This window comes from Hemiscyllium ocellatum, chromosome 3 (genome assembly GCF_020745735.1).
Source record: "Hemiscyllium ocellatum isolate sHemOce1 chromosome 3, sHemOce1.pat.X.cur, whole genome shotgun sequence".
In the NCBI taxonomy this organism is placed as follows: domain Eukaryota; kingdom Metazoa; phylum Chordata; class Chondrichthyes; order Orectolobiformes; family Hemiscylliidae; genus Hemiscyllium; species Hemiscyllium ocellatum.
In genome coordinates this window covers 33037392-33050909 of record NC_083403.1, presented here as the reverse complement: position 1 = coordinate 33050909, position 13518 = coordinate 33037392, and the positions used below count along the sequence as shown (strand labels likewise).

The 13518-nt window shown below is 44.1% G+C and overlaps 1 protein-coding gene across 3 annotated transcripts in view; it reads left to right on the top strand.

Annotated features, from left to right (window-relative positions):
• Nucleotides 1-13518, top strand: part of crybg1a (crystallin beta-gamma domain containing 1a) — a 226341-nt gene that overhangs the window by 114813 nt on the left and 98010 nt on the right. Inside the window, exon 1 of one of the 3 annotated variants that reach the window (XM_060849442.1) lies at nt 8550-8682. The exons of the other annotated variants lie outside the window; for them this stretch is intronic. Coding sequence (XP_060705425.1) covers nt 8680-8682 — 3 coding nt within the window. The 5' untranslated portion in view covers nt 8550-8679. Of the gene's footprint in view, nt 1-8549; nt 8683-13518 lie in introns of those variants that run through there. 3 annotated transcript variants of the gene reach the window in all.

Below are 13518 nucleotides of genomic sequence, written 5' to 3'. Positions count from 1 at the left end.
ACCCTGTCCAACACTGTCCCCTCTCCCATCCCTGTCCAAAACCACCCTCTCTCCCACCCTGCCTCCAACACTGCAACACAGCCCCTCTCTCCCATCCCTGCCCCCAACCCTGTCCAACACTGCCCCCTCTCCCATTCCTACCATCCAACCATGTCCAACACTACCCCCTCTCCCACCCCTGCCTCCAACCCTGCAACACCACCCCTCTTTCCCGTCCCTGCCTCCATCCCTGTCCAACACTGCCCCCTCTCCCACCTCTGCCCCCCAACCCTGTCCAACACCACCCCTCTGCACCCCCATCCCCAACCCTGTCCAACACCACCCCCTCTCCCATCCCTGCCTCCCCAACCTCGACCAACACCGCACCCTCTCCCATCCCCTACCCCCAACCCTTTCCAACACTGCCCTTCTCCCATCCCTGCCCCCCAACCTCGTCCAACACTGCCCCCTCTCCCATCCCTGCACCCAACCCTGTCGAACACCGCCCCCTCTCCCACCCCTACCCCAACCCTGTCCAACACCGCACCCTCTCCCATCCCTACCACCCAACCATGTTCAACACCACCCCCTCTCCCACTCCTGCCTCCAACCCTGCAACACCGCCCCTCTCTCCCATCCCTGTCCAATACTGCCCCCTCTCCCACCCCTACCCCCCAACCCTGTCCAACACCGACCCCTCCCATCCCTGTCCAACACCGCCCCCCTCTCCCATCCCTGCCCCCCCAACCTCGTCCAACACCGTCCCCTCTCCCATCCCTGCCCCCCCAACCTCGTCCAACACTGCCCCCTCTCCCACCACTACTCTCCAACCTCGTCCAACAAGACTGCTGCTGGTGCTGCCTTTTGTTTGGGGGGGGGGGGGGGGGGGAAGAGGTGACTCTCCAAATAGCACGTGCATGTATATAAACACACACACACACACACACACACACACACACACACACACACACACACACACACACACACACACACACACACTCTTTTACTGCAATTTTTTGACAGGTTCCACCTTTTCCCTGTACAGGACAATGTTGGAGAGATTATCTAGGGAAGAGGAGGTTTAGGTCACATGCCTGTGTCGAACTCCAGGGAAAGTGTGTGGGGAGAGAGAGAGGGTGGGAGGTCAGTATTTGGAGTTGTGCCTGGGCTCCCATCAGTCCAGGACTGTTCTCGGCAGCATTTCAAGAAGCAGAGTTCACTTTTAATCACTGTAAACAGAAGACGTGATCAGTGTTGGAAACACGTCTTTGATGTAATGTTTCTATTGGTACCTCGAGATCTCCTTCAGATAATCCGATATTTGGATAATTGATTTTTGGATAATCGAGGTTCCTCTGTATTCCAATAAGGTTTCTTCTTCACCTCTTTGTTTGGAAACCAATTCTGTGTGATGATTACAAAATGAAGAAGGACCTCTTGATATTGTCTCTTTTACCAATTCATATTGATGCTTCTTTGTTCAACATATGAACATAAAAATTAGGACCCCTTGAGCCTTCTGCATCATCTGGTAAGATCATGAATGATCTGATTGTGGGCTCATCTCTACTTTCCCAAATGCCTCCCACACCTTTTGACTCCCTTGCTAACTTGAACTTAAAAATATTCAATGATTCTGATTTCACTCCAATCTATGGAAGAGAATCCCAAAGACTAGATTTTCGATTTAGATTATGTTGTCATGTGTGCTCAAGTACAGAGTACAAGAGTACAGTGAAAAGTCTGCAATGTTGCTATATGACACCATCTTGGGTACACGATCTTAGTTAGAGAATTAGAAAAATAAAGAAATAAGTTTTAAAAGTTCATCACTACAGTCTTCTCACTTTACAAGTAGAAAAATAAAGTTTAAAAAGTCAAAGCCTACAGTTCCTTCTGAAGGCATGGGCTTGCAGATGTTCCAAGCTGGTCTTTCCCAAGGAGGGCTCACTCTCCCCTGTGCTAGCCTAAAACCTGCCCTTGCTGGCCAGCTGCCTTTGCTGCTAACCGCCACTGCTACCTTCCATTGAGCACAACAAGCTTTGCCACCGTTTCAAGCTTTGGTCCCAACCGCAGCTGCCACCATCCTTTGCGACTGCCGCTCCTTCGCCATTGCCACCATCTGGGCTGGCACTGGGCCCCAGCCACTGCCATGCTCTATTGCCATGGTGGCTGCCTCACTACAGGGTCCTGCTCTGGTTCTGCTCTGGACATCAATGAAGCTGCGATTCTGCTGACTGCCAGACTTCTGCCTGGGCACACCAGCCACCTTGTGACCAACCGTCAAATTTCCCTAGCTGCAGCCATTGCTGACCCTGCCTCCATAACCAAGCACCCTCCTGACAGTATGTCAAAAAAAACTAAAGAAGTAAAAGAAAAAAAGAAAGAGGCTAGAAAAAAAAGAAAGAAAAGCAGTAGGAGCAGACAGAGCGCTTCAGTCAGGAACCCTACTCCACAGCCATCTTGCTTATGACGAACAAAGCTCTGACAGAAAGATTCTCCTCCTGTCTGGCCTGATGCGAGAGAGCTCTTATTTTTCAACTGTGTATCTGACTTCCTGTGTCTCCAATAAGGGGAAAGATCATCTCCGCATTCGCCCTATTACATGTACGTATGTATGTAAATAAGATCATTTTTCTCAACTTCAAAGGATACAATCTGTCCAATCTTTCTTCATAAGATAAGCCTCAGGAAAAAGCTATGTGAATCTTCGTTGAACTATTTATAATGCCAATATATTTTTTTCTCAATAAGGAGACTGAAATCGTACACATTCTCTTGGACATGGTCACAACGAGATGGTGTGCAACTGTAGAAAACTTTCCTAACTTCTATATTTCATTCCTTTTGCAATAAACTACAACATTTCCTTTGACATCCTAATCATTTGCTATACTTGTGTAGTAACATTTTGTGATTTGTATACTAGGACATAGCACTGCAAAGTTTTTAAATCTGTCAGCATTTAAATATGATTTGGAGATGCTGGTGTTGGACTGGGGTGTACAAAGTTAAAAATCACACAACACACAATGCCGCTGACAACTACCTGATGAAGGAGCGGCACTCCGAATGTTACTGTGCTTCCAATTAAACCCGTTGGACTTTAACCTGGTGTTGTGTGATTTTTAACCATTTGAAAACAGTATACTAATTCTCAAAGAGGACAAGTTCATATTTTCTCACACATTTCATCTGCCATATTTTTGCTCACTCATTTATACTCTTCCTGTATCCTTTCCAGACTTATATATCATCTTTATCAATTACTTTTTGATCTATCCATGTCCTGTTCTCATTGTCGAATTTAAAATAATCTTTCAGGTTACTCTTTCACACACCTTTTATTTTGTAAGTGGTTTAGGTAGTGATCCTGAGATTATAGAAACATTACAGTGTGGAAACAAGTCCTTTGGCCCAACAAGTCCACACCGACCCTCCGAAGAATAACCCACCCAGACCTATATTTATCCTTGACTAATGCACCCAATCTACACTATGGACAATTTCGCATGGCCAATTCACCTAACCTGCACAATCTTTGGATTACGGGTGGAAACCAGAGCACGGGGAGAATGTGCAAACTCCACACCGGCCTGAGGCTGGAATCAAACCCAGGTCCCTGACACTGTGAGGCAGCAGTACTAACCAATGAGCCACCGTGCAACCCCAATTATTATCTTAGAGGTTTTGCTTTTCAGCTAAGCTCCTACTGCTCACATTCTTTCAGCAAGACTTTTCTAGTCCTATCAATTGTATCAGTATATCAACATAGGCACTGACAACTGGCTCCCTCTCCTTTCACTCCAAATTCCACTTCAGTCTTGAGGAAATGTTCTTAACCCTGGCACTGGGCAGGCAACACAGCATCAAGAGTTACACTTCCCAGCTGCTTAGAACATGGTACTTTCCCTTATATCTAATACATTCCTGTTATCTCCCCCAATTAAAGTTGTACAGCATGGAAACAGATGGTTTGGTTCAATGCCGACCAGATATTCCAAACATTTCCCAGCATTTGGCCCGTACACCTCTAAGCCCTTCCTATTTTAATACCCACCCAGATGCCTTTTAAATGTTGTGATTTCCCAGCCTCCTCCATTTCCTCTGGCAGCTCAAATCATACATGGACCATGCTCTTGGGCCATGACTGGGCCATGTTCAAACAGTCTGCAGGTACCTTGGACGAGTACGCCACCACTGTCATAGACTTTATCAGCAAGTGTGTCGAGGTCTGTATACTGAGAAAATCAATCTGGGTGTTCCTCAACAGGAAACCCTAGATGAATCAGGGCATACAGAAACTGCTAAAAACCAGGCATGAGGCCATTAACATGGCCAAGGACCAATACTGATCCAAACTAGAGACTCAGATAGACACCGCCGACTATGACGAGGACAGAATGACATCACACATTCTAAAAACTGACATTGCAAGATAGTAGATGGTGACATATCCCTCCCAGATCATCTCAACACCTTCTGTGCTCACTTTGAGCAGAATTTCGGCAGAGAGGTGGCACCTATTCCGATGTGTCCTGACAAATCTATCCTAACAGTCACTGCATCAGAGGTCAGATCTGTTTTCCTTCATGTGAATCCAAGGAAAGCAATGGGACCAGGCGGAGTACCAGGCCGTGCACTCAGACCATGCGCAGATCAACTGGCAGAGGTCTTCTCAGCCATCTTCAACTCTCCCTGCAGGAGACCACTGCCCCTGCCTGTTTCAAGAGGGCCAACATCATCCCTGTGCCTAAGGCCAGTGCCCCATGAAGTGCTTTCAAAGGCTGGTCATGGCATTGATCAACTCCAGCCTCCCCGCTATTCTTGACCAACTCCAATTTGCCTATCGGACCAACAGATCCTCATCAGATGCCATATCACTTGCCCTTCACTCCTCCCTAGAACATCTTGATACCAAAAACAGCGACATAAGAATCCTTCTCATTGACTATAGTTCAGCCTTCAACATTATTATCGAGACTGATTACTAAACCTAGTGATCTCACTCTCTGCAACTGGATCCTCAGTTTTCTAACTCACAGGCCACAATCAGTGAAGATTGGGGACAAATATTTCATTCTCACGAACACTCAACACAGGAGCCCCCCAGGGGTATGTACTCAGCCCCCTACTGTAGTCACTGAATACCCATGACTGCGTCGCCAAATACCAGACTAATGCCATTTACAAATTCACTGATGACACCACCATAGTCGATCAAATCTCAGATGGCGATGTAAAACAGACTGCAGATGGGAGGTGGAAGACCTGGAAAAATGGTACACTGAGAACCATCTAGCTCTCAATGCCGGCAATACTAAGGATCTCATTATTGACTTTTGGCAGGATGTTACTCATGCCCCCCCCTACACATTAACAGCACAGAGGTGGAACAAGTGGAGAGTGTCAAGCTCCTGGGAGTGGTCATCCACAACAAGCTTTCTTGGACTCTTCATGTGGACGCACTGGTTACAAAGGCCCAACAATGTCTCTTCTTCCTCAGGCAGCTGAAGAAAGTTGGCATGATGGCGAATACCCTTGCCACTTTTTATAGATGCACCATTGAGAGTGTTCTGTCTGGATGTATCACTACCTGGTATGGCAACTGTACAAGATCAGACATAGTTACAGAGAGTGGTGAACTCAGCCTAGACAATCACAAAGACCAACCTCCTATCTAGAGAATCCATCTCCCAGGCCTGCTACTAAGAAAAGGCTGCCAGCATTCTTCAAGATCTATTTCACCTTGGCAATGTTTTTCTACAATCTCTACCACCGGGGAGAAGGTACAGAAGCCTGAACACATGCACCAGCCAATTTTATAACAGTTTCTACCCTCCTGTTGTTAGAATACTGAATGGACTCAAAAACTCTGAACATTCACCTGTACCTGTGTTTTTGATTTTGCCTCTGTTTATCTATTATTTACTATCTATGCTACTTAACTATGTGATCTGCCTGTATTGCTCACAAGACAAAGGCTTTTCACTGTGCTTGGTACACGTGACGATAAATTCAAGTCAATTCATTTATTTGGTCCCTTTTTAAAATTTTTCCCCTCTCACCTTGAACATATGCTGTCTTGTTTTGGAATCCCCTATCCTGGGGAAAAGACCCTATCCGTGCCTCTCATGATTTTATAAACTTTTATAAGGTCACCCTTCAGCCTCTAACACTCCATGGAAAATAACCTCAGCCTATTCAGCTTCTCCCTATAACTCAAACCCTCCAACCCTGGCAACATCCTTGGTAAATCTTTTCTGAACCCTTTCATGTTTCACAATATCTTTCCTATAGAAGAGAGAACAGAATTGAACACAATATTTCAAAAGTGGCCTAATCAATGTCCTGAACAGCTACCACATTACCTCCCAGCCTCCTATTCTCAGTGCATTGACCAATAAAGGAAGCATACCAAATGCCTTCTTCACTTCTGTCTACCTGTGACTCTACTTTCAAGGAACTATGAACCTGCACTCCAAGGTCTGTGTTTAGCAACACTTCCCAGGACCTTACTATTAATTGGTTAAGTCCTGGCCTGATTTACCTTTGCAAAATGCACCATCTCACATTTATCTAAATTAAACTCCACCTGCCACTTGTCAACCCATCTGATCAAAATTCCATTGTACTCGGAGGTAACCTTCTTTGCTGTCCACTAAACCATCAATTTTTGTCATCTGCACACTTACGAACTATACCTCCTACATTCACATCCAAATCATTTGAATAACTCCTTGTAAACATTGCTGTGGTCAGTTTGTTCATCTTCACTGCAGTCCACATTCTTATCCACATAGTTTGCAACATCTTTTAGCCACTGGACAATTGCAGTGAGTAAGGCTCCTCGAATGCTACTTTCTGGGTCCCCGTGTCTGCTTCACCTGTACTCGCATCGCCCTGTCCCTGATCAGAGACGAGTCTGATGGGTGTGACAAGCTCCTGGAGGAAAGTGTCCATAAAACATACCCCCTCCTAATGTAGCACAATGTCTATAGGTATGATTCTAGCTCTCCAACTCAGAAGTGAATTTCCTTAAGCTGGAAACACCAACCATATTTGTGTTTACTCTAGATTATCCTGGAGGAGCTCAGCAGTTCCCATATGCAGCAGCAGTAAGACATCACCCATTCTGCTATCACATTTAATTTAATTTAATTAATTACTGTTCCTCATACATGAAGAATACACCACACCTTACACTTTATTGTACTTTTTACACTCCAGTATCAATCTTACACTGACAAGTTATTTTTAAGAAGAAAAGAAGCCTTTAAAAATGAGAAAAGAAGTCTAGAGATTTCAACACAAACTGAAGACCTTTTACTTTAAAGACTAGAAATAGTAATCAGTCCACTCACCTTTCCCTTTCCCTGCACTTTCCTCATGCCATGGTTGTTTATGTCACACAAGCACTGGCCTCCTTGCAGCTTGGTCTCCTGATCTGTACCTTAATCCTCTACCATTCACCTCTCAATAAGAATATACTGCTTCGAGCCTTCCTTATTCATCAGCAGATATACACCAATCTACCAGCTTCTTCTCCTGTCGCAGAGAAAGAATCAATTCCCAAGGCGGAAAATGTTTAAGCAGAAATACCAACATCTATTTCCTTTCCTCTGCATCACTCCCTGAAGCACTTGCTGTCAGTTGCACACTTGATCAGGGTGTGGTGTGTCTGTGTAACAGGACAAAAGGTGCAGACTGGAGTGACCGGCATTTTTCAGACTGAAAGTCAATTCCAGGGCAGGAAGAATTCAGAACTACTGCCTCACTGTGAGGCAAATTTGCACCCTTAAGAGCCCCATCAAGCTGCGGCTGGTATTCAGCATGCAGGCTAGTAAACTGGCAAATCGTTTTGAGTACCCTTCTATCCTTTTCAGATATGCTGTGCCTGACAGTGAGATCTACTTGATGACAATGAAGGGACACAGGGTGAAATAACTCCCTAACCTTTACACGAATTCCTCTACCTAACTTTTCCAGGGCTTCTCTGACTTGTCTGTGGGTGAACGTGCACCCACTCACCTGCACTCCAGGACAACTGTGCTGATCGTCGTTCTTGTGTTAATACTGTACTACCAGTGGGTACTGCTTCTGCTGGGACAACCAGTACTCAAAAACTGTCAGCCCCAATTGGCCAGCAGCTCTCCTAATAGGACGTCCACCTTTCAGGATGACAGGCAACAATCAAAATTTTGGGATTAAACTAGGTCATCCGTATCTAGAAACGCAAGTGCATCAAGGTATCCCTTTTCTGTGTTCAACACTTCGTGAACTGCATCACATGAAAATGTGCATTTTTCTGTGTACCTATGTGTGTTTGAACCTACACTTTTTCAGCATGTGTGAGTATATATGTGTGCGAGATACCCAAATCAAACAGATAAAGAATGTTAAAGCACAATTTCATCCCCCCATTTTTAAAGAAAACAAAATCAGAACTTCAAAAACTTGTGTTAGTATTCCAGAATGATTAAACCTTACATAGCGTAGCAAAGAGTGGGTGTCTTAGGTCTGGGGGAAGTGAGGCAAGAGGACTGCAGCGCAAAGAGGTGGGGCGTATGTATGATGAGTAATAAGGTATGTGTTGCTAAATCACGCATGTAACACAGCAGTTGGGATGTCGTGTAACCCGTCGGACAGAACTTCAAATCCGAACAAATCTAACTCCAGATGAACAACAACTATTAAGACATGGTGAGTGGGAGACCTTTTTTTAAAAAAAAGGTCTGAACGTGTATTTGGTGTCAGATACTGTTTTTGGCTTATCGCTGTCTGAAGGGCGAATGTACTGCAGTCAATTCATTTGTGGCTGGGCAGACACAAGTGGAAGTTTTGGATTCCAGAGAGTTGGGTGAACGCTACACAAAATAAAAACTGTTGAAAAGATTCCAGTCGCTCTGGTGATAGTGAAAAGTACTTTGCCGGGATGTTTCCGGGTTTGAAAGCCCCCGTCTCTTGTGCAGTGAGTTTTCAACGAGGAACTGATTGTTCGGAAGTACAATTGGCCTCAGTGTTCCTGGAGTCGGGCGGGAATAAAAGCGACAACTCCCAAGTAGCAGTTGTTCGGAAATTCACGCTGTAACTGTAAATCTGCATTGACCAATCAGTGTCGGCTGTCATCAGGCTGCCCTCTGATGAGATTCGAGGGCATATGAGGAATAGCCAGAACTCAACGCCGTGGGACAAATGGTAGACTATAGGAACATCAAGACAGGAGTCTCAGCCCTTCGTGTTCGATACCTTACTGAATTGTAACACCACCGAGCGGTATCTCATGCCCATATCACTTTACCTCCCAAACGTATCTGGCGCAATATTCGAAAGTTGGTTGACCCAGAATTCGCAGCTTTCTCCTGGATGAGGCAGTTTCAGATTTCACAAGCCTTTGTGTGGAGGAGCGCTTCCTGGTTTGGCTCTAACCTTAAACAGCCCTAGTTCTGGGTTCTCCCACAAAAGAAAATCTCACCCTATCCATTTCTTTTGCCATTGTAAACATCTAGGTTAGATCACGCTGCAATATTCGTATACAAAGTAGTGCAAGCATTTTATCATTTAACTCTTTACATTGAAAGAGTTTAAGAGACCAGTCTGTCCTTGTTTTGAGACTCCGTGCTCAAAACTGAGATCCAGGTGTGTTCAACCAAAGCTGTGACAACTGGGATGTGACGCCATCACTTTTATATTCAAGGCCATAAATGCCAACATTGAAACAGGCTGCATTTTGACTAACACCTTCAGTTATTTTCCTATTTCCTAAGCTAGTCTGTGAATAATTAACTTGGAAGCGCTTTTTATAATCAATGCAGTGTATTTTGAAGGTTCTATTGGTGCTCAAGATCTTTGATTCCAATGCACTTTCACCTAAATGGCATTTTGTGACTAAACTAATTCTTGGGAATTAAAGCCCTATGTGTCAAATGTGGTCCCAAATTCTAGCCATAGTACATATATGAATGGTCTAGAAGAAGTTATAGCTTATACAGTATGATGTTTGTCCAGCTTCAAGTTATTGTCTAAACACTGTGTGAAACAACCAATTTGATTCAATTGCTGCATAGAACTGTGTGTAACTAGTAAGTGGATGGGTTCTATTAAAGTCAAATCAGGTGATACACATTCTGATAATAAATAGTTCCCAGCTCCTTATGAAGAGTAACAATCAGAGACCAGATCACCAAATTTACATTGTGATCTGGTTAGGGATGAGTATTTTTAAACGAGATAAAATGTGAAATCCAAAGGATTAAGTAAGAAAATAAAGTCACAAAATTCATTGTTTTGAAAAAGTTACAATAATCTACTTTATGACTTTATAACGCAGTCTGCAATACATGTACAACTTGACAATTTATATTCTAACACCAGAAATAACATGTGCTATATATTGATAATAGACTGTAATCAGACAGCTCACAGTGCGCAATACATAGCAAAGTAATCAAGACAGATCCCGTAGAAGTTCCCTCAAACACTAATGACACAGTGGTCATCAAATCTTATTTAAGTTCAATAGGGATGACAGTCCTTCACTTTTGCCAATCTGCCCTTGAAACCTCCCTCTCAAGAACTATTTCATAATGGACTGTCTCAAGGACTGATCCCTTTCTGGTCTAAATCCCTTCTATTTTGGACATTTGCTCCTTTGTGCTCTGGACATTGCTCACAGGCATGGCTCCAACTTTTCATCAGCAGCTAGCTTCATCAAGCAAGAATGAGCCCTGGATTTATCCCTCAGCTCTAACCTTGAACAATTTTATAAAGTAAATTCTGAGTCAGGGTTTTCTAACCCCCTACTCTCAGTTGTACTGAACTGTTAAAAGCATATAAGCTTCTTTTGAGGCTTCACAGCTCCCAGTACTTTTCTGAAGCCCTGATTGCAACAATTAAATGACTTTTTTTCTGAGAGCTTCTTCCCAAGTTTTAACTTCTTCCCAAGTCCAACCCGTCCATGCCGACCAGATATCGAAACTCAATCTAGTTCTACCTGCCAGCACCAGGCCCATATCCTTCCAAACCCTTCTTATTCATATACCCATCCAAATGCCTCTTAAATGTTGCAATTGTACCAGCCTCCACCACTTCCTCTGGCAGCTCATTCCAAACACATACCACCCACTGCATGAAACAGTTGCCCTTCAGGTCTCTTTTACATCTTTCCCCTCTTACCCTAAGCCTATGCCCTCTAGTTCTGGACTCCCCACCCCAGGGAAAAGACTTTTGCCTATTTACCCTATCCATATCCCTCATAATTTTGTAAACCTCTATAAGGTCACCCCTCAGCCTCTGACGCTCCAGGGAAAACAGCCCCAGCCTGTTCAGCCTCTCCCTATAACTCAAATCCTCCAACCCTGGCTACATCCTTGTAAATCTTTTCTGAACTCTTTCAAGTTTCACAACATCTTTCCAATAGGAAGGAGACAAGAATTGCATGCAATATTCCAATAGTGGCCGAACCAATGTCCTGTACAGCCGCAACATGACCTCCTGACTCCTGTACTCAATACTCTGACCAATAAAGGAAAGCATACCAAATGCCTTCTTCACTATCCTATCTACATGCGACTCCACTTTCAAGGAACTATGAGCCTGCACTCCAAGGTCTCTTTGTTCAGCAACACTCCCTCGGACCTTACCATTAAGTGTATAAGTCCTGCTAAGATTTGTTTTCCCAAAATGCAGCACCTTGCATTTATCTGAATTAAATTCCATCTGCCACTTCTCAGCCCATTGGCTAATCTGGTCAAGATCCTGTTGTAATCTGAGGTAACCCTCTTCGCTGTCCACTACACCTCCAATTTTGGTGTCATCTGCAAACTTACTAACTGTACCACTTATGCTCACATCCAAATCATTTATGTAAATAACAAAAAGTCGAGGACGCAGCACCGATCCTTGTGGCACTCCACTGGTCACAGGCCTCCAGTCTGAAAAACAACCCTCCACCACCACCCTCTTCTTCTACCTTTGAGCCAGTTCTGTATCCAAATGGCTAGTTCTCCCTGTATTCCATGAGATCTAACCTTGCTAATCAGTCTCCCATGGGGAACATTGTCAAACGTCTTACTGACGTGCAGATAGATCACATCTACCACTCTCCCCTCGTCAATACATTTTGTTACTTCTTCAAAAAACTCAATCAAGTTTGTGAGACATGATTTCTCATGCACAAAGCCATGTTGACTATCCCTAATCAGTCCTTGCCTTTCCAAATACATGTGCATCCTGTCCCTCAGGATTCCCTCCAACGACTTGCCCTCCACCGAGGTCAGGCTCACTGGTGTATAGTTCCTTGGCTTGTCCTTAAACAGTGGCACCACGTTTGCCAACCTCCAGTCTTCCAGCACCTCACCCGTGACTATCGATGATACAAATATCTCAGCAAGAGCCGCAGCAATCACTTCTCTAGTTTCTCACAGAGTTCTCGGGTACACCTGATCAGATCCTGGGGATTTATCCACCTTTATCCATTTCAAGACATCCAGCACTTCCTCCTCTGTAATCTGGACATTTTGCAAGATGTCACCACCTATTTCCCTACAGTCTATATCTTCCATATCCTTTTCCACAGTAAATACTGATGCAAAATACTCATTTAGTATCTCCCCCATTTTCTGCGGCTCCACACAAAGACAGCCTTGCTGATCTTTAAAGGGTCCCATCCTCTCCCTAGTTACCCTTTTGTCCTTAATGTATTTGTAAAAACTCTTTGGATTCTCCTTAATTCTATTTGCCAAAGCCATCTCATGTCCCCTTTTTGCCCTCCTGATTTCCCTCTTAAGTATACTCCTACTTCCTTTATGCTCTTCTAAGGATTCACTCGATCTATCCTGTCTATACCTTTCATATGCTTCCTTCTTTTTCTTAACTAAACACTCAATTTCTTTAGTCATCCAGCATTCCCTATACCTACCAGCCTTTCCTTTCACCCTGACAGGAATATACTTTCTCTGGATTCTCATTATCTCATTTCTGAAGTCTTCCCATTTTCCAGCCGTCCCTTTACCTGTGAACATCTGCCTCCAATTAGCTTTCAAATGTTCTTGCCTAATGCCGTCAAAATTAGCTTTTCTCCAAATTAGAACTTCAACTTTTAGATCTGGTCTATCCTTTTCCATCACTATTTTAAAACTAATAGAATTATGATCGCTGGCCCCAAAGTACTCCCCTACTGACACCTCAGTCACCTTCCCTGCCTTATTTCCCAAGAGTAGGTCACTAACCAGGTCAATCATTTCAATCCCAGGTTGTTACTACGGAGTTCGTCAGGATAGTAACAGAGGTCCAGCTTTATTTGCTTCATCAAATAGTCTCCTTATCAGAAGTAGGATGTTATGGCTTAGGAGGGAGTGCAACAAAAATTTACCAGACTGATTCCTGGGTTGGCACGACTGACGTGAAGAGTGATGTAGCAATTAGGACGATATTCACTAGAATTTAGATGAATGAAGGGGCTTCTCATAAAAACTGATAAAATTCTAACAGGACTAGACAGGGTAAATACAGGAAGAATATTCCCTATGAATGGGGAAT